The sequence below is a fragment of the Alligator mississippiensis genome, chromosome 5, assembly GCF_030867095.1.
Source record: "Alligator mississippiensis isolate rAllMis1 chromosome 5, rAllMis1, whole genome shotgun sequence".
Taxonomy (NCBI): Eukaryota; Metazoa; Chordata; order Crocodylia; family Alligatoridae; genus Alligator; species Alligator mississippiensis.
Window position 1 is genome coordinate 183982562 of NC_081828.1, and position 22286 is coordinate 184004847.

The 22286-nt window shown below is 40.6% G+C and overlaps 1 protein-coding gene across 2 annotated transcripts in view; it reads left to right on the top strand.

Moving 5' to 3' along the window:
* PLXDC2 (plexin domain containing 2) overlaps positions 1 to 22286 on the top strand; it is a 513252-nt gene that overhangs the window by 368642 nt on the left and 122324 nt on the right. For both annotated transcript variants that reach the window (XM_059729061.1, XM_019497583.2), the window contains exons 5-7: positions 4812 to 4934; positions 9177 to 9295; positions 22086 to 22185. In XM_059729061.1, the coding sequence (XP_059585044.1) occupies positions 4812 to 4934; positions 9177 to 9295; positions 22086 to 22185 (342 nt within the window). The remainder of the gene's footprint in view (positions 1 to 4811; positions 4935 to 9176; positions 9296 to 22085; positions 22186 to 22286) is intronic.

Below are 22286 nucleotides of genomic sequence, written 5' to 3' on the forward strand. Positions count from 1 at the left end.
GAATCAGGTGGTGCAAATCTAAAAGAACTCTATTAAGATCACTGAATTTCGACTATAGATTAACTAATGGAACAGAGCACATTTTCTTTTGTTCCCAAATGTAATTGAAATGTTGAAATCTATCAACTTAAATAGTGCTTCCCCTTTAAAATGATGTATGTCTTTTTTATCTCTGCTATGTTTCATGAGGTAAATATTTACCTATCCATGGATTGCTGCTGAATATGTAGAAATGTACAGAGTATAGTATATAACATCCTTTGGGATGGAAGGAATTAGATGCAATATATGTTCTAGAAATTGCACTAAGTAGAAATTAGTTTTAATATACCCTTAGGTGCTGTTTTAAGAAAGATTTCCTCTTTCTTTTTCTGCTTATGTTTACACACACACAATATTTTTCCGTTCTTATTTCTTAATTATTACTATGTAGTTTTTGTTTATATTCGTTCTTGTTTAAAAGAGACCTTTTTTAATAAAACATGATGGCTTGATAAATTTCATATGGTCGTGTTTGGGGTGAATAGTATCATGTCTTCCCAGCTTCTTTAGTCAGTTTGGAAAGGAGCCCTGCAAACTCCTCCCACAAAAGAAGGATTAAATGGTTCGGGAAATTGTGGGTCTGGAGAAGTCTTCCCTGACTAAATGATCAAGAGTAAGTGTTTGCTACCATTAGCAAACAGGGTCAAGGACAGTGTAGCCAGTGCTTGCCAAATTTCTGTGAAAGGCCATCCAGTAGTAATTTTACATTTGCTACTTACTTAAAGTATTAATGGCAAGGATAAAATATCTACATTCAACAGTGGTTCAGCTTTTGAATTTCTGGGATGCTTTGAAATGATTTTGTGCATCTTCCCAAGCTGTTGTGAAGCATGACTGGAGTCCTTATTGCAATGATATTCATGCAAAGCCTGCCCTGTTTCCCGCTATTCTCCTCCCGCTTTCTGCTTTTATCTACAGTAAAAATGTATTTGGCAAACAATTGAAAACACAACATATTATGATTACTAATTACCTGTATTTATTTATTTATATAAGGCCTCTAACAGAATTTAATCCTTCCATAGTACTATTGTATCTTAGTACTATTGTGATAGTAACATTTTCAATGTAAATTGGGAGGAAAGAGTGAAAAACAAAATGTATGTTAGGATCCTGGATTGATTCCAGTGATGAATTTCATCCAAGTTGTTAATGGAAATTATGACACATGAATGTGACCTTAAAGTTTTTATATATAATGGAGAATGGATTCAGAATATTGGAGGTGTAGTTGCAAGGCTGGATAGGAATATGACAATAGCCATGTACCTCAGGCTCTACCAGTGAAGAACTACTGTATGAAACAAAGCTATTTTAATTGTCTGACCGAACAGGGCTGTCTAACTTCTAAGAAGCCAGAGTCCCTTGGGGCTGCATGCTCCACACCTCCTCCCTCTCCCCCTGCAATGTATACAGTGACATCTCCTTTGGCACACTTCAGCATCTCCTCAGCACACCACATATCTGGGTGTCCTCCCACTGTACCACAGACCCAGGGAGTCCCCTTTGCCCATGTGCCCTGCTGCATCCTCAGCTCTCCAGCTGCAGACTCCTCCAACTCTGTGGGTTGCATTACTGCACTGCTCCAGTCCCTGGGGTGGAGCAGGAAGCAAAAGCTGGAGGGGTGGGGATTGGAGCCCCGCAAGTGCTGCTACATCCAGAGCAATGGGGGGAGCAGCAGCTAGGTACAATCCTGGAAGTCTCAATTTAAACCCTTGTGGGGTGCAAGTGGGCCACAGGCCACTAGTTGGATAGCCCTGACTTAAGGGAATGACATTTAAGAAGCAGACATCGATGACGAAGAAGTAATGAAAATGCACCAGGGACTCTTGACTAGTAGGATGGCTACACAGTCTTAGGGACAGATAATCAAATGAAACTCTGGAAACTCCAATAACAACACAATATTTTAAAAGTTCAGATTTTTTAATGACTCAAAAGTAGGTACAGAATGAAAAAAAACAAACAAACAGGTAGAATATATATATTTTTTTCTATCAGTTAGTAAACTGATCATTGACATTTGAGCTACATCTCAGAAAACCAGGCCAATCATTACTTCTAAATGGTAACTTAGGAGCTGAACTATAGGTATTCACATTTCAAAATACTGTATGTCTTCTTTTACACCCTTAAAACTGAAAGTTGTTGTTTAAATTAAAACAAAGGTAAGAAGGTCCTGTAATCTATATTTCCTGTCAATGTCAGATATTTCCTAGAATATGTTTTCTAGAATTTTGCTCAGTTTAGGTTTATACTTATAAATTAATGGTTCTTCTGTCTTTTCCATTTGAAATTATGGCCTGGTATTTGGTGGTAACTGCTTCTAACCAGCTCAGTTTTCCTTTTCAAATAGCCAGTCATCTCTAATCACTGCACAGTTCAACACATAAAACTGACTATCAGAAATTTGTGTATTCTGTTAACAAGCAGTTAACAAGATGTTTGACAGAAAAAATGGCAGTGAATGTAGACAAAACCTCCCTCTATTAGAAGAAAACTGGGGAGAGATTAGAAGAAAAGTGGGGAGACAGCATTTTTCAGAGGAAAACTGTTTTGTGGGATATTGTTTGACCAACTCAAATGTTGTTTTCAGTTTGGTTTTTTGTTTTTGAAAGTTCGCCATTGGGATTAATTTAATAGGAAGAGGGAAATTATGCAGAAGGGGGCAATAACTTAAACTTCACTTAAGTCTTAAAAAGAGTTGTTAAGAGACATTACCCAAAATATTAGACATGTCAATTCTAGCTTCTGGTTCCTATCAGCTAACAGACTAGTTTTGATATGGAGGGTCATAGCCAAGAATTGACAAGAACAAAGGTTTATAACAGTTCAGAAAGTGATTTCCATCGTTCACAGAAAGCAGACTGAGTATGGCAGCTAAGGATATCTGAGGAAGCTAGGCTTGCTTAGGCTACAGTCAGGGTTGGTAAACCTTAGATGTGTTATACAGTAGATATATGCATCAATTATATGTGGTTCTAGTGACCTGTTTCTCTAATTGTCCTTCCCAGAATTACAGTAAATGATACTGTTTTGTTCTGAAAACAAGAGTCCCGTAGGCAAGAAGCACAGATGCCATATCCACTCACCTGTTCTAGTATTATAAAAGGCTTAATCTGTCTGCCTGGCCATAATACCAAGTGTGCAAATACAGCATTTGTCCAGGAGGTGGTGGCCCAGTGGAGTGCTGCCGTGATGGCGGGAACACGGGATGGAGGGGGGGGGGGCGTGCTGGCCTCACCCCCTCACCCTGCTCTGTAGAGGCAGTGGCAACGGAGCGGACAGAACAGGGTCCTCGCCCCCCCTGCCCTGTTCCCTGCAGGTGGCAACAACGGAGCAGGGTGGGCAAGGCCACCAGAGCTGGCCTCGCTTCCCCCTCTCCCCCCCTGCTCCTTGGAGGTGGCAGGAACAGCGTGGGGTGGGAGAAGTGTCGGGACTGTACAGGGGAGGCGAGGCCAGTGGTGCTGGCCTGGGCCCACCCCTCCCCCCTTCTGTCATCACTGCCTACAGGACCAGTGTGAGCCAACGCAGCAGTGGGGGGTGGAGTGAGCTTCATGCAGGGCTGTGATAACACAAAAGAGTGGACCCAGGCCGACACGGCAGCGGCAGTGGTGGGGGGGAGGGGAGGAGTGGGCCCGGGCCTGATGCAGTTGGGAGAAGCCGGACTGGCCCAGCCCATCACAGCAGCAGTGGGGGGAGGGGAGGAGCGGGCCTCTTCCCTGCCCCCCTTGGGCCCTAGCTCACTCTTCCCCCTCCCCCGTGTCAGCCCCAAGCCTGCTTCTCTTGTCCCCCCACCGCCACTGGGTCAGCCTGGGCCTGCTGTTCCCCGCCACCTCCACCACAGTGGGCTGGCTTCTCCCCACCCTTGGGCCCAGTCCTCCCCCACATCAGGCCTGGGTCCACTCCTCCGCTCCCCCCACTACTGTGGTTGAGGGGGAGCAGGCCTGGACCCCAAGCAGCAGGATGGAAGGGGGGAGCAGGCGTGGGTGGGGAAGCATGGGGTTCCCCTCCCTGCCCACTCCCCCTATCATTCTTGACAGGCAACTGGCTAGTAGCCTAAATAAGCACAATGTAGATGGTATATTGCAGCCTTGAGTGAATCTAAAATAGGGATTATTGCAGAATTCCATCCTAGAAAGATAAAGCAACAGGGCCAAACCCTTCAGAGAGTGAACAAAAGATCAGGATAGGTCAGAGGTGTAGCTAGCCCTGCAGCCATGGCAAATACATCCTCTCTTACGCCCTTCATCTTTTTTTTCTCAAAATTGGAAATCAGATCCTGCTGAAAAGATTAATCTGCATGTTTATAAACATATAAAGAAAAGCAGAATTTCTCCCTGAAGAGCCGACAATTGGAAAGGGAAACAGGCACAGTGATGAAGAGGAGAGAAACAACATGCAAAGAAAATGTTGAAGGTGGTAACTGGGACCCTTAGAGAATAGCTCACTGTTTGCAGCATTTCTGATTTGGCCTATAAGTGAAAAAAACCCTAACTGAATAGTGAGTTTGATCTGTTTTTTCTTCCAGTATGAAAGCCTACTTTTTAAAATGGTTTCTCCTATGTTCATCTCAAATCTTATTTTCTAGCTGCCCTCAGAAATTTTTTGTGCAATTTTTGTTGTTTTTTAATTTATTGCAAAACCTTGGTGTTGGGATTAACTTATCTTGATGACTGTCTAAAACTCTGTTGATACCTAATTAAATCTGACTTTTATTACATATTGTCAGAAGCTACTGAAACAGTTTCAATATTTTTTTATTGTAGGTTTCATATATACTGGAGAAGTTGTTCATCGAATGCTCACAGCCACACAATACATTGCACCTCTAATGGCAAATTTTGACCCCAGTGTATCAAGAAATTCAACAGTCAGGTACTTTGATAATGGTATGTAATAGTTCTTCATAAATTAATATGTCTTTCTCCCTTGGCTATTTTTATTTTCCTAAAGTATCCTTATTTGAAGGGAAAACTACTTAAACTATTCTTTTATATATATAACATGAATTGAACATGGTTAGATGTTGATGAATGTTTATTCTTAAACAACTGAAGAAAAAAATAATATGTGCTAAAAGCATGTGATCCCATTTCCAGACTTGAAATATACTTTATTAATTTTAAAAGGAAAATATTCTCCTGAAAATGTACATGGCCATCTTGCTTCAATTCATGCAGTAAGTCCTGTCCACCTAGTAGCTCTAATAAAATTGTTTTGTGAGATGTGATATTAAGCATATACCTAAACAGGGCATGTACAAGATTAATAAGCCTGTCAATGATTAAACATGCAGACTAGGGACCTAATAAATTCAACAATACCAAAAGTTCTTAGCAGTTCTTGATAAGGAAATTTTAAAGGATAAAAATGCAGCATTATACTTAGAGCTGTTCTTTAGGGGACATTTCTAAACCCATAAATGTGGGGATATTAGTCATACGATGTCTGTTAAAACGAACATGTTGAAAGTTTGACCTGTGCGATGAAATGACATCTGCTTGCCCTGGGCTTCTAATAGTAAATCTAGTGATGACACAAAAGAGGCACACATGATTTCATACTGAAAGCTTTATGGTAAACATTTCAAATATGAGTGCCTGAACTTTGGCAGCTAAGGCCAAGATTTTTATAAATACGAGCGTAAATTTAGAAGCTATTATTTATATTTATGTTTATACTAGTGGGGTCTATGTTTTATTTTTGGGAGGAGAGGCTGGATAGAGCTGGAAGAGTCCAGTATGCAACACATTCTTTTTGTATTTTCTTTCCATGAATATACTAGCAAATGATTCTATTGGAAGGAATATTTCCTCTGAGTGATTTTTATCACACATTATAGAAAGTTTACAAACATAGTATGCATTAGCCATTAGCCATCATAAGTATTAACAAGAAGTTTCATTCTTGAAGTCCAATCAGTGGTCAGAAACGTAGCACCTAAAGTATGAGTCCAGTCAAAACTGTTTCAAATATTTCAAATATATCTGAGAAAGTTGTACTCCCTATCCAGATAATTTGCAAAAGGAGAAATCAGTGACATTCATCCAGTATTTAATGTGAAGGTCTACAACCTATGGTCCTTACTGAAGGGATCTGAGGATCTTTAGAGAGGACCGTTTAATGGTCAATACCTCCCTCAAATACTGTCTTCATGTTGGGTCAAGCAGACTCTGTTAAATTGCTTTTAAAGGTGGGGTTGGGCAGTTGTTTCAAGTTGTGGACAGATAACCAGTGTAAAAAAGTAGCAGACAGATCGTGGTAGCCCCTAAACCCAATCCAGTATATAATTCCTCTGAAAAATCAAGGGTGAAACTCTACCAGTGTTGGTGTGATCTCTTGGGACACATCCCCATAAGTGTGCAGGTGTGGTTTGTGGTGCCTCAAACCTATTTGAGGCACCACAAACCGCACATGGTGCATGTGGACTCATTCACCACACTGCTAATTAGCAGTGTGCGGTGGGGGGGGTTATACCAGGAGATCCCAGTGTCAAAAAAAAAAGGTGCTAAAAAAAAGCAGCGTGGCACACATGGCAGCAGCATGCACCGCCAGAAACTAGAGCCTGGCCAGCCAGAGCCATGCTGGCTGCCAATCACTTTCCGAGCAGCCAGATTGCCGCCACTGCTGCCGCAGGAGAGCTACAGGCCCCTTGGTAGGTTGCTGGGGCCAACACAGGTGCTGGCTCCAGCCTCTGCTACCCCGCCCAGGACAATTTGCCCCCTGCCAACCCTGCATACAGGGGTATGCACAGTGGCAAAAAGCAGTAGCACTCTCTGCGTGTGGAGATTCATCCTCTGTGTGCATTGCAGACTAGCTGTTTGATAGTAGCAGTCAGGTGATTATCTTCTTCTTTGCCCCATACTGGCAAGATGCAGTAGTAGTCACTGACTGCACGCAGCTGCACCAGGTTACCTGTTTGTGTGTCCCTTCTCAATCCTGGTGTAATTTACCTTAAGATACAAAATCAGGGTAAAGAGCATTTGATTCAGTCCAAGTCTTCAAAGTGCACATTTCTCCTCAGGAGAAGCCAACTGTAAGCAGGTCACTAACCAACCTTATGAAGGCCAGTCAGCTAGCTCTTTCCTTGTTTGGGAATTTCCAACTAGTTTGTTTTACATTCGGCAATCTTATCCCCGCAGTAAACAAAATATACAACAAAAGAAGCAACCAGGCACCAACAAACAACCCTCCGCTAAACCTGCTCTCTCTGTTCAGATCTTGAGAGGGGCAACCCAGGCTCTGTGCTTCTCCCTCAGAACCACAGACTTATCTCCTCCACTGCACTGTGCTCCTGGAGATATTAACCCTCTTTGGTGTTTAAGCCCTCTGCCTTCATTTAGCAGCCATCAGTTGCAGCTTGTTCCCAGCCTTCCAGTCAGGCAGACTATTTACTGCTGATCACTTGCTACTGGGCTTCAGCCCCCTGAAGGCTGAGAACTTCCTTACATCAACACTTCTCTGAGTGTGAAGTTCTGTTAACTGCCATATTCATTATGACTGTGGATATAACCCTTTACTCGAAATGAAAAGAAATGGAACAAGTTGCACATCATTAGCTGCCTCCTCCTGTTTTGTCCTTTGTTGTACTCTGAAAATAAATTCATAATTTTCAAAACAGCCCTGTACTTGATATAGGCAGAATTTAATGATTTATCTAAGTATCACTGATGCTGCTACTTCGTATGGAACTTAGCCCTGCAAAGAGCTCTCCAGTGGGTCCCGAGAAAGGGGGGAAATGCCACAGAGGCTGCAGACATCCCGGTACCAGAAGTCTGGGATGAATGTGCATCAGGAGATGCACCATCTCACTGATTATAGAGTGTTTTTGCTTGTGTTTATGTGAGTGAAAATGACTCCTGAAAGGGGAAAAATATTTTTAAAATTAAAATTATAAATACATCATTGTTACAATTCAAAGCAATCTGGTTAATAACTGTAAAGTATCTTATGTGCATGCATACTCATTACAATCTGTGAGGAATATTGTTGCATAAGTATGTTAGTGAAAGATGCACTTGCAAATGGTAGGATGGACTTGTTTCAGTAAACTGCATCAAAGATGTGTATGTTCATAGTTTCCTAACTCCCAGTACTAAAAAACTGGAATGTAAGCTTTCACACTGAAGATTGACGACCAAGATACTTCAAGGAATCATCAAAATATATCCAGATAGAAGCACATTGACCCACCCTGTGGCGTCCTCAGAGTAGTCCCATGAGAGATGGAAATCAAGCATTATGAATCAAAGCACACAATTCCCATTAATAGTAGAGAAAGATGTGTGCTGGAAGAAGCATATAGTTCCAAATATGAAAGACTTTTTCAGTAAACACTGTTTTGATTATGAGTTTCTCAGCCTAGCTCCCTGAATGGGTTTTCTAACTTTCAGTATCAAACATATTTTAAAGCATGCAACTCACTTGGGGGTACTTTTTTAGTGGGATGGATGGGGATTGAGCCAAAAGCTCCAATGAATATTAATAAGCCTCTGGCAACTAAAGCTCTACCCATTAGGCTTAACATTTACCTTGTCTGTAGCTTTAATTGAGACTATGTAGTTAATATTTATTGCCAACACCTTATATTTTTTCAGTCTTTGGAATCTCAGTGAAAGCTTATATTAGGTAGAAAATATAATTATAGATATATTAATGTAAAAGAAACGGGGGAAACAGAATGCCCCAAGTAATCACTTTTAGAAGACCAGTAATTCTGTTAACAGACCAGTGTTCAGAAGCATTGTTGCAAAACAAATGAATAGTCTTACGGTGTAGCTGAAAGAGCAAGATTTGACTTGGAACACTGGTTTCTGTTCTTGGCAATTGTTACAAACTCACAGTACAGCTTGAGATAAGCCACTAACCTCTCTTGCCTCAGTTTATCTATATGTGAAATTGAGGTAATTAATTACAGACCTGTGATATTTACCTTGAAAGACAGTATGTTGCTCAACTAGTGTTTATTCTATTGTGGTGCTTTAAGATTTTTGGCTGAAAGATGCTCTATACAGGCCAAGTATTTTTATTTAATATAAACTGAATTAATTGACTTCAGGATAGCACCTAGTTATTATTTTTCTCATGTTTTTCTTTCTCTTGCCTCTCTGTTCCCATTCTGGGATTCACAGGCACAGCACTGGTTGTCCAGTGGGATCATGTACATCTCCAGGATAATTACAGCCTGGGCAGTTTCACTTTTCAGGCTACACTTCTCAATGATGGGCGTATCATTTTTGGATATAAAGAAGTAAGTTACATCTAACAGCTATCATTTAAATAGTTGAATCACTTCATAATCCCATAGTTGCTGTATGTCAGGAACCACTGTATAATTCTTACTTTGGTTACTTGAAAGTTCAAATGTATAAATTTACTTTCACAGTTCATTACTCCTAAGATCCGCTTGCTGAAACTGACATCCCTTTGAAAGGCTGATATTCATGTATGTGGCTTGACTATCAGTCTGTGAATTTCTTTTGATACTTTTTTGGATGTTATTGTAAGTATTGACTATTTATAAATTGCTAGTAGAGGTTGGGAGATGGGGTCTACTTTTTGGATTTGTTTGACTAAATACATTTCTTATGCTTCAAAAGTAGGAAATAACTATAGTATCTTGCTGTTAGCTCTGTGAGCAGTTTTCAGTTTATTTGCAGGTAAGATTAGTCAGATTGCAGTTGAATTGTTTACTGCCATAGAAGAGTGGTATCAGAGTCATTCTTCTTCATTTTGTCTAGCTGTATTCTTTGAGCCTCCCAGAAGTGTGTCAGGTCTTTAGAGTTATGACTGGCACTTTGAATTTCTTACTGGCAAAAACCAGTCATTTTAGGTCAGTTTCACTCAGATAAGCTTTCCTACTTCGTTAGTAATTGGCAGTGACCGATATGGTTCTGTTTTGTTTTTAAACCTTGACATGAAGGTTACGATCTTTCTTTTTTAATGTGATTTTTTCTCTACCCTGTGATAGAAGGAAGTATAGCCCAGTCGTAGAGCCAAAATTTCAAGAAATTTGAGTTCAATTTTATGCCTGTCACAGATACCCTGAGCAACTTGAAAGAAGCTCCTGATTTCTCTAAAACAACAGTAATCTCCTACATTATGTAAGAATGTGCAGGGGACTTCAATACTGTGTTTATGGGTACCAAATAAGCACCTAAGATAGAGAAATGCCCTTGAACCTGAAGACCAGATTACTACAACACAGTAATAAACTATATTTTAAGATTACCTGAATCTTCAGGAGCTGCAGAATATGCATTCATGCTTACTTAGCCATGTTTCTCACAGGGAACATGCTGGATGTATTATCTGCTCTGGCTTTCAATTAACTTCTGCATGTCACTGAAGATCCAGGCTTTGACCTATAAAAATGTAAATTGTTGACTTTAGGTTTGGAGCAGACTTTCCCATGGTGATACAATAGGGCTAAGTTTGATCTTAATGCTGCAAACTTGGTTGTTGAGGTCTGCAGGAAGATTAAAGCCTTTAGGGGCTGGATAAGTGGGGAGAACAGCAGCCACATTTGGAATTTTAAGATGTATTTTACTAGACTGCAATTTATATTTATACTTTGAATTTGAGAGAGGCATTTCATAAAGTAAAATAGTGACTTTTTAAGGGCAATGATTGTAGTCTTGGTGTTTTGATTTTTTTTTATCATTTACACCTGCATAAAGTGTATTTGGAACAGGGAACATTATACATCCATTTTGCACAAATATAAGTGATATACAAGGTCTCAGGCAACAGAGAATTATGTTGACTTATGGTTACTTAGAGTCACATAGGACTGAAATGAACCTCCTATTTAATAGATTCCAGACCCTTGCTTTTGCAAGCAATCATGGCATGTAATCCTATCCATACACTTATCAAGTTCCATTTTACAGCTAGTTAAGTTGCTTGCTTTTACTAGTTCTACTGGAAAGCTGTTCCAGAACCTTGCTGATTGTGGTTAGAAACCTAATTAAAGTTCATTTTATGAGACTTAAGCTGTGGAAGTGTCATTTATCTAAAAGTGTGATGGATTTGTGTTTTCTACAGTATCCAGCACTGTTGTACTATTAAATTCCACTACAAAGTTTAACTATGCTAAGCTGTTAGCTACAGTTTCTGGAATGATTAAATACCAAGTTGACAGGTACTTTAGAAATGCTGCAAAAAAGAGTATTTTTTAAAAGAGTTTTAAAAGAATGCAAAGATAGTAACATAAATATGATCTGTAAATGGTTAACCAGACACCTTTTGGAATGCCTCCAAATGCCTGAACTATAGTATGTCATCTTGAATTGTCAGGAGCAAAATTTGGCAGATCCTATAATATTGTTGCATAGACTCTAGTCTTTAACTACAGTATGTCTTACTTCATTAAAAATGATGCACACCCTCATATTTTACATTGAACTGATAAGCATTAATAAAATGCCCAATCATCGACCAGACACTTTCTGCCTGAGGAGACTCAAACACTTATAAATTAACACTTGAAACACTTGACAATCTGGTGCTTGTGCATATGTCTAGGAATTAAATTATTTGTCAATGGTGTACCAACTTAATTGCTTTCTGAAGATCCTCTTATGGAACCTTCATTCATGTTGTTGAGTCATCTTGTCAATAGTCTCATTAACTTCTATGAGACTACTTGTGTAAGAAAACAGTTGCACAATCAGATCCCAGATCTTCTACCTTATCTTCTTAGTGCCATTTCATATTAATATTGCAAAAGAGACAATGTATAGCAAGGCCCAGTGTTTTCCATCATTCTGTCCTTGAAATTTGTCAAACTGAAGTACAAATGTTATATACGTGACAAACAGGTTGCCAAATAATACTGGGAAACATCCCACAGTAGCTATTTGTTAGAGAGTCTTAGACTGAGAGTTGACTTCTTCTACTGGAATCCAGCTTTAAGTCAACTCTGCACACATCAAGCAGAGAGAGGTAGTTAGCTGTGTTAGTCTGGATTCAAACAGAAGGCAGGATAAAGGTGCACCTTATAAACAAAATAAATCAGAAATGCATATACTTTCATGAGCCTGGACTCATTTCATCAGATGCTGTGAAAGGACATGCACAGAACAGTTGATCGAATAATCTATTTGAGTGGTACAGAATCGATAGAATATAGGCTGTTTGATCGACTACTCTGTGCATGTCCAATACCAGCATCTGATGAAGTGATGGGCCCTTGGGCTCATGAAAGCTTATGGATCTCTGATTTAGTTAGTCTGTAAGGTGCATCTCCACCCTGCCTTGTACACACATAGGCCACATCCAGATGAGCGCGGTCATGGGGTATGTGGCATCACAGACATGCCTGCGGCGCCACATACCACACATTCAGTTGTTCCCTGCAATGCAAGGGAGAAGTGCGGAGGGTTTTTTGACCCCTGGATATCAAAAAAGTGGAGTGACGCATGTGGTAGCAGCGTGTGCTGCCCAAAGCCAGAGCCTGGCCGGCGAGAGCCTCACTCCACTGTGGGCCAGACTCCGCGTGGCAGGATTGCCACTGCTGCAACCCCGGGAGGCCCCAGGACCCCAAGTACGGCTGCTGGGACCAGTCCAGTGTTGGCCCCAGGCTGCCCAACCCCACCCGGGATAACTTGCCAAGTGCCAGAGCATGTGTGCCACAGGCATTTCTCGGGGACAACTAGCAGTGGCACAAGGTGCGTCACCACTAGTTGTCCCCAGGGTACCAAACATCCACGCATGTCTGGACATGGCCATAAAAGCAGTTTTCATCTCTAGGATATTTTATTTCAGGACTTCTCACCTCATGTCTGTTTATTCAAACAATTTCAGTTTCCATTTTCATATCTATCCTTATGTCATCCTGGCCCACCAATCCCATAAATACTGTGAACTTTTATTGGGGCCAAATCCTGGTCTGGCTTTGCCAGGCTCCAGAGAACTGCTGTATGTCAGTCTTACGTATTCCATTTGTTTGGTTTAAGATAGTTTAGAACGGGGGTTCTCAATCCCTGGGCCGCAGCCTGGTCAATCCCCCTCCACTGTGGGTCAGCTGCCGGTTTGCAGCATGGTTGGCTGCCAGGCTGGAAGTGGCTACGGATCAGCAAACCCCAGCCCCCCAGAGCTGGGTGGAGAGGCGGCAGCTCCTTCCACAGGGCCCATAGCAGTGCAGGATTTGCCCCTCCCTCCCCCAGGTGGTGGGGGTATCCTTACCTGTCTTCCAGCCAGAAATTCCAGCTGCAGTTGGCTGTGACTGCTAGGCTGCAGTATGCCACTTCTGGGCCACGGTTTTTTGGAAACTCCTGGTCTAGAACATATAGCTTTCCTTCAAAATCCAAAGGAAGTCCTCAACTCAAAAAAGTTAAAAGCAATACTTAGTCCAGAAGAGAAATGTAGATTTACATGAAACTCCAAGGTCTAGCTCCTTTTTCATTTTTATGTACCTCAGTGGCATTTATACAGAGTTTGGATTTTGTTTGCACTTGCATAGCTGTACTACTTCTATGTTTCCCTTTTGAAAAAGCTCCAAATCTCCAGGGCAGATAGAATTAGCTAGACATGTATGTAATCCCAGGTAACACATCTGCTACATTTTAGCCTGGTGAGTGGGGTACTTGAACAGGGTGCAGGAAGCCCCCTCTCACCAAAGAGATTTTAAATCTTCATCTCCCACATTTCCAGTAAAATGCTCTAAGCACCAGATCATAGGCATTGCCCAGAGTGCCCTACAACTCTTTTCTTGAAGCTAGTCCCCTGGGCAGCCAGGACTAGATGATACGTGGGGCCAGGAAAAGGAGATCAAGCCCATGTGAGGGTGGTTTAGTGAGATTGATACTGCGGTAGAGAAGAGGGAGCCATGGGATCTGATCACTAAACACTTAATGGCTTTTCTGCACCTAGCATCTAATGTTCACTGGACACAAACAACAGCAACATAATATCTGCCCTGCGGGGATAGAGGCAGGGAACAAAGTAGAAAGGGGGTGGCAGGGTCTGAGGCCTTGTAGCAGAGCTTTTCAAACTGAATAGCTGTTTTAAATTGACTATGTGATTTGGGCTCGTGTTTGGTCCAGTTTCTCCAATCTTAATAGATACTTCGACTATCACCATGCCTTACCTATCATTCTGATACTCCTTTTAATTGTTATATCAGCACTGAATTACAGAAAAATATAAATGAACCTTTTGTAAGCCAATTACAGGCTCCTATGTATTACCTATTCTTTTGAGGAAAGAAAGTAGCTCTCAAAGCTGTTTATTAAAGAAAACAACTTTTATCTACCTTTCTTTTATAAGTGCCTAAAATTAATGTTCCTTCAGTGTTTATGTTTCTCTGTGTAATTAATACATGGTCAGTGCAGATGGGCCAAGAGTACCTTTGGTCCTTTTAATGGTTTAAACCATTTCTCTAAATTTAATTGACTTAGTCTGTCTCTACTCATTTAAATAGTCATAGCTTCAATCATGGCTGTATTCATGTTGTCATCACAGAAAAACTATTATAACAGTTGAAACATTTGCTGAATTGCAGAATTTGTGAAATTAGAAAATAATTTTAAAAGAGAGAAAGATTCAGATTCAGTTCCTTTCTACTACAAAAGGGGACAGTTAGCCAGAGCTCTGTAAGTGTAGGCATTTAGATTAATGTTCTAGCTAATTATCCAAGTATGCCACTTCAGGTAACAAAGTTTGTTTCATATTGCTGCATGAAAATCTAAATATTCTCTTTGAAAAATACTTTCAAAATACTTTTAATTTTTTTCTTTTAAAAATATTTATCTTCCTTTTATTATTAATTTTGGATATTTACATGGAAGCAAGTAAACCTTTTCTTTTGAAGGGTTGATTTTTTCAACTTTCTTATAAAATTAAAATACCTTGTTTATAAGTTAATATCACCATTACTTGATGTAAAAATGACTGAAATAATATCAGAAGTATACTGTGATTTCAGGTGAGTAAGTTTAGGTGAGCTCATAAGAAAAAGATATCTGGTTTTCATATAAATATTTGTAGCAATATAAAACAAAAGAAGAAAAATTCACAGTAACAACATTGGGAAAATTAAAGATTCATAGCTGATTTCCCGAACTTTCCATGAGATTTTCTTTTCTGTTGAAAATAACTTAATTACAAATAAAATTCATGCCTATGTTTCTCAAATGTAATAAAATAATATACAAATATAAGTAATTCAAATAGTAATTAAGAACAATATAGCCATTGGAGAAAAATGTACTCTTCAGAGGAAATTTTATATTGTTTGGCATACCTTCTTTGAGCTCACAAAAGCCTTCAACTCTGTCAACCAAGAAGCACTGTGGGGATCCTTCTGAAGTGTGGATGCCCACCAAAATTTGTCACCTTTCTTTGCCTGCTCCATGACAGTATGGCAAGCAGTGGTTCTCACTAATGAATCCCTTTGAGGTTAAGATGGGAGTTAAGCAAGGCTGAGTCATTGCTCCATCACTTTTCAATTTTTCATACCACAACACTACCTCTGACCACTAACAAGATTCCAGTTGGAATAGATCTAAACTACTGAATGGATGGAAAGCTGTTTAGTATCAGCTGACTCTGAGCCAAAACCAAAATCACCCTGACCTCAGTCATTGAGCTCCAGTATACTTATGATGCTGTAGTGTGTGCGCATTTAAAGTAGACCTTCAGAAAATTTTTGAGGTCTTTATCGAGACTTACAAGAAAATGGGACTGATACTTAACATTCAGAAGACTAAGGTCCTCCATCAACAAGCTCCTTAATGAGCAGACCCCAGGTCTGGTAATTCAGAATCATGGTGAGACTCCTGTTAAATATCTCCCTTACCTCAGAAGCCATCTCTCACAGAAGGCTGACATTAATGAAGAAATCCAACTTTGCCTCAAATGTGCATGTGCAATCTTCTGATGTCTGAGGAAATGGATGTTCAAAAATTGCAGCATCACATCTGAAACCAGGTTTATGGATTATCAATAGGGCTATGCAAAGCTTTGGTCCCTGATTCAGTTTGGTAGAGATTTGGCCGGATTCAGTGGCCAAATCTCTGGATCTGAATTGAATCAAAGGACCCTTTAATCTCTCTGAATTGAATCGGAACCCTCCAAATCAATTTGGAGAAATTCAGAAAGATTTGGTGAGTCAGACATAGAAGCTTTAACTGTTTCTTCTACATGCCTCTAGGTAGCAGGCAGCTCATGAATGCTGAGATGCTGGGGTGGATGGAGTGTCCCACAGAAGCATGGGGGTGCTCCCAGCATGCTCGGCAACAGACACGAAGCACTTCTGCTCCACTTCTGGGTCTGCCAGCGAGTGTGCAGGGGGGACTCTCTGCTCCCCTGGCTTGGTGACTGGTGTCTCCTGGGCCTGGGTCTGGGCTCCGCAGCTGATCGCTGAGCTGGAGGGGAATGGGGGGCTCCCCCAGCATGCCCCCCAGGAGACCTGAAAGTGCTTCGGGTCCACTTCCAGGTTCACCACTGAGCACATGGGCGGGGCGGGGGGAGGGCACGCTTCTGTGGGATGCTCCATCTGCCCCAGCATTGCAGTGTTCATGAGCCACGCCCGGTACCTCAAGGTACGTAGAAAAAACATTGAAAGCTGTGCCTATGGCCAAATCACTGATTCTCCAAATCAGCATTGAATCTTCCGATTCAGATTTGGCCAGTTCAAATCAGGGACAGTGATCTGAATCAACAAATTGAATCACTGTCTCTGATTTGGGCTGAATCTGAATTGAATAGGGCCCGTTTTGCACAGCCTTCTTTATCAAGCCTTTGTGATCCCCAATTTAATGTAGAAAGCTGAGATGTGGACAATGTACAGGAGACACCTCAAGTCACTGGCATGAATACCACATGCCCCTGGAGGCTGGCGGAGCACAGCGAGCTCCCACAGGTGGCGGCAGTGCTGTCAGCTGTGGAACAGTGATGGCGGTGAGTGGTGAGCTCCCACAGGCAGCAACGGTGGCAGCCAGTGGCAATTGGGGACTGCCCACAGATGCTGCCAGTGGTGTCAGCGGCAGAGGCAGGGGGGTGGGGTGAGCAGCAACTGCCTGCAGGCACCACCGGCAGTGTCAGAGGTGCCTTTTTGCAGGGGGTGCACCACCAAGGTCCGGGGGGATGTGTGCACCCATGTGTACCCCCCTATGCATCGCCAGTGGTCACTGGACAAGTACCAACAATGCTGCCTGCAGAATATTTTTGAAATCCAGTGGGAAGACAGGTGCATCACCATTAGTGTCCTCTCACAAGCAAGTACCATGAACATTGAGGCAATGATCATCCAACATCAACTTTGCTGGGCTGGCCACATCATCTAGATATCTAACTCCAGACTTCCAAAGCAAATTTTATTCTCCAAGCTCAGTCAAGGTATATGCTCAAGAAGAGGACAGAGAAAGTGCTTGAAGGGTGTTTTCAAAGCCAACTTGAAAAAATGCAACTTCAGTATCAACTTGTGGGAGACTGTCACCCAGGACTGCCCCAATAAAGGAAGAGTTTGCTGAAAGGATCTCCATACTTCAAAGCCTTATGATGAGAACAGGAAATGGAAAAGCAGGAGCAGCAGAAACAGTGTGTTATGGCCTGAATCAAGAATCTAGAGCCACTCACCCCACACGGAAACACATGCCTAAGTTGCAGCAGGGTCTGTTGACCCTGAGATCAGCCTCATCAGTCATCTTTGCACCCACAGATAAGACAATGCAATGGGCTGCATGCTGGCAGCCAGGATCAGTTAGCTAGCTGACAAGAAGCCGCCCATGTAGGGGCCTCAGCTGGCAGGCGATCAACAATAATGAGGAAAAGTTGACTGGCAGAATAGATATAAAAGGACAGGAAGAGGAAGTGAGAGGAAAGGATGAAGAAGGGAAAATGTTTACTTGAAGTGGGAGGACTCCTTAAAGAAAGACTACAGGGTGAGAACTAACCTGTGCTGGGGAATGTTTATTTTGGATTGTTTTATATTTGCAACTGAGCCCTGTGGTGCAGATTAACTCAGGGCTTTGAATCTTGTATTGCAAATGGCATGTTTTCTAGATCTCATTCTTCATTCTTCAACATTGTCTTCATTAGTCATTATGGCATATAAATGTCCTAAGGATGATGTACTTTTTAGAAAATTAATTCACAGTCTGGTCACTTATAAAACAGATTGTTTTAGATTAGCTGGGATGAAGGATAAAATAGCTATTAGGGTTTTTTTTTCTTTAATTGTCCTACAAATATTGTCCCACAGTGCTCCTGTCGCTCCTTGTTGACCACAGTTATATGGAAATCACTAACTGTCATTGAATACTCAGACTGTCTTGGCTATAAAGGACCTATGCTAACTTTCCAAAAGAGAAATGCATTGCAATAGAAAGTGGTTACTTCTGTCTATATATGACTATAGTCATCAATGTCCCATTTCACTTTCTTATTGTAAATTAAAGCTTTTGTGAGCTGGTTTTTGCTTTTATACAGAGGGCATCCTGGAGGCTTGCTAAGAAAATGTTTAATCTATAAAATGTAATTCATACTAATACATTCCTAAATACCAAAAGATTGTGTTCTTTAAAATAAGTACTTCCCACACAGGAAATATACAGTGTGAATATGCATATTTAATAACGCCAGTAGTTTTCCAAAGAAGAACAGAGGCTTTCCTTTGACTATTCTTTCATATCTACAACATTTTTAGTTCAACTGAAGCATGCTTTTGTAAGGATAACTGTTTGATTTAGGCCAGGGTTATCCAACTGATGAACTTCATCTGAAAACATTATTAGAAAAATGCAATTTTATTTTAGCCAGCTTCTTGGCTCTGCTTTAGGAGGTTGGCTTCTTTGCCCTTGTAATGTTTTAGTCTCATTATGATGATAAGCATAGGAAAGCAAACATCTGCAGAAAATTTGGTAAAATCTATGGAAATATTTCTGCTCCAAAGCTTTATACTTTTTTGCAGGTTTTATTTGTGTTTTCCATTCTACTTGGAACCAGTCTTCTATTTTAATATCATATAGCAGTATATGACACAAAATGAGTTATTCATGTTGTTTATTATATTATGAAACTGAAAGTGCCTTTAAAACTCTGAATCAAGTTATTTTAAAACAAAAGAAAAACAAGTCAGGAAAATCATACATGAAAGGCCATCACTCCTTGCTAAAAAATGTGAATGCAGTCTTGTCCTAATTTCCAAGAAAAAAAACAAATGATTCAAGTTATTCATGTATTCAGAAGAATGAGTGATAAGATATTAGACTGAAAATCAAAGAGCCTGATTTTGAAAGAGACCTTGGTTCCACCTTCCTGTTTTGTACTCACCAGTAAAGGTAAGTATTATTTTATGTGTAACCTGACATCACTTATTCTTGAAGCAAATTGTCTTTTTGGTTGCCGTTTGATATGCACAAATATAAATAATATTAATTGAGCCCAGTGAATAAGTTTCTTTTAGACTGGGTGCTGTTTTTGTCTGAGATAAGAATGTCTGTGTAACAAAGTTACTCCAGTTTAGCTAAATTCTTGTAACATTAGGCAAATTATATATATGTAACAAAGTCTAAATTAACTCAGTTAAACAAGTGCAAGTTCGCCCGATTATGGAGAACACATATATTTGAAATCTATTCCTAATTCTCAAAATTCACATTTTCCCCAGCTTTATGGAATTTCTATTTCCCCAAGTAAGCTGCAAAAAATCATATAGCTGAAATCTTGTTTTGGCAAAAGGGAAAACTGGGGGGGAGGGGAGGGGCAGTAGGCAGTTGAATACTGCAGGTCCTGGATATACTACAAGAGCATTGGTCAGTAGACAGACTGACAGGCAGACAGTGATGTAACAAGCTGGAATTATCCCCAGCAGGGTACAGACATAACAACTGCATCCTTATTCAACGATACAGGTATAAGCTGTTATGATTCCACCTGAGCCAGCATGGCTGGGAGGGGGGGCTTCACCCCTCCGCTGCCTGGCCTAGCTGGCCAGCATATCCCTCAGCCCTACCCTCTACCAGCAGCCATCCGTCTGGGAGTGAGGAGAGCAGAGTCCCCTACCATGCAGGGCTCCCAGCTGTGCTGACTCAGGTCTGGACATGCCAGGTCCATGTAGTGGCAGCCTAGTTCAGAAGTTCAATAGACCACTCTAATTTAAATCGCTTCAGTGTGATATTACATTCATCCAGGTCTGTCTTAGACCAGGTTCCTCCATTTTTAAACCAGTCTCTGCATGCTAAACTTCTGTACTGTTATAGGTTTAGACTGGTTTTCAGCCACTTATAGTGGACTGTTTGTAATGTCTGTACCTGGCCTTGTGATGCCTAGTACTTTCTTTCAGTGACGATACTTTAATTCTATAATCAAGTAATCTCTTAGTCTTCTGTCTCATAACCTACATGAATCAAGGCCCTTAGGTCTCTCATAAGCTATTTTCTCCAGCCACTGAATATTCTTTGTGGCTCCTTTTGGTATCCTCCTCAGATTTTTAAAAGGTGTTGAAATTTTGGACAGCAGAACTGTAAACTGTATGAAATATTGTGGTATTCATCTGATTCATGCTGTATACAGAAGTATAGCAATCCTTTGCTCTTTACTCTCTTGTTTATACCTCCAGAGGTCACAGATGACTACTTTTTGAGATCAGTCATTTAGCTAGTTGTTATCTCTTCAGTGTGTGCTTTAGCATACGGATACTCATAGATTTGGAGTTATTTCAAAAGAGGAATTTTCAAAAGGGCAGCAAACATAACATTTCATTGGTTACATGTGGACAAGCTGTGAATGATAAAAATGTAGGAAGCCTGAACCAACTCAAGTTATAGACGTTTTGCTACATTTGCATTGTTTCCAGTTTGTCCACGTGAAACAATTAAAATGTAACAGCCATTGTTCTTTTGTAATGGCTTCAAATGTACATGTCTCCTTAACCTTATAGTAGTGTAACTGAGGATGGGCAAGCAGGGCACTTTTCTTGGTATCAACAGAAGAGGCACAATATTGGTGGCTGCCACCACTGTTAGCCTGATTGCTGCCACTGTGCTGGCTACCAGGGCACAAAACTGCTTGTTACACCTCTTTTGCTTTATTGACATTGTATATTATATATCTCAGAATATCCCATGGTATTAAGTCACCCAACTTACAAAAGTCTAAAACGACTATATTTATACAGTTCCTGCTATTAGCTAAATTTTGCAGTCTCTTAAAAAAAATGAAATCAGGTTTTCTCAACAAGATTTTTTTAGTATATATTTATATCGACTGGCTTTAATTCTAATCCTATCCTGTACTTTATCAGTTGTATCCAATTGAACCACATTTTTAATTATTTTGCCCAGGGCTGATGTTAACCTAATTGTCCTATAGTTATCTGAGTCTTCCTTCTTATCCTTTTGGGTATTGGTAATTATCTACTAACACCAAGGTTGCAGGTTTGATCCCTCTATGGGGCACAGGACCTTTACTGCCTCAGGCAGGGGGTTGGACTAGATGACCTCCTGAGGTCCCTTCCAGCCCTACTTCTCTATGATTTCTCTGATTAGCACTCTTTCAGGCATCTGGAATTTCCTCATGATTTCAAGATGAACATCAGCAGGCCAGAGAGCTCCTCAGACATCTCTTTACGCATTCCTCGGTGCCAATTATCTGGACCTGCTGATTTAAAATAATAAAATTTTGCTTGATAGAGAATTGAATACTGATGGATTGGGAAGGTACTCTGTGTCATCCTTCTCATATGATACAAACCTATCATTCTGTTTCTTTCCAAATAAAGAACAGACACATTTATTGAATACTCTTGCCTCTTCTGTAACATTATTTTTACCATACCCAGGTGATAATGTAAATGTTGGTAGAGAAGAGGCAAATCATACTGGGATAAAATAAAAATTAAAAGCAATTTTTTCAGGCTGCATTGAAACTTTTTCAGTCATTCTGTATCCTTCTTACAACATGTTTCTTTGGAATTTCTGATTTGTGTGTTGAGGACCACTGTTACATTAATTCAGGTTTTTCTGTTATTTTTTGATGAATTTGTTGATGTAAATTTTACGATTAAATTTGCATCAATCTATTTTGTCTTCCAGATTCCTGTCTCAGTGACACAGATCAGTTCAGCCAACCACCCAGTGAAAGTGGGACTCTCGGATGCGTTTGTGGTGGTGCATAGGATTCAGCAAATTCCCAGTATGTAGAATGTAGTGGTGTTTGTCACTATGGAGGTGGGGAAACCAATTTAAGGAGTTTGCATACAGAGTGATTTAAAAGAACAACAAATCATTTAGCTA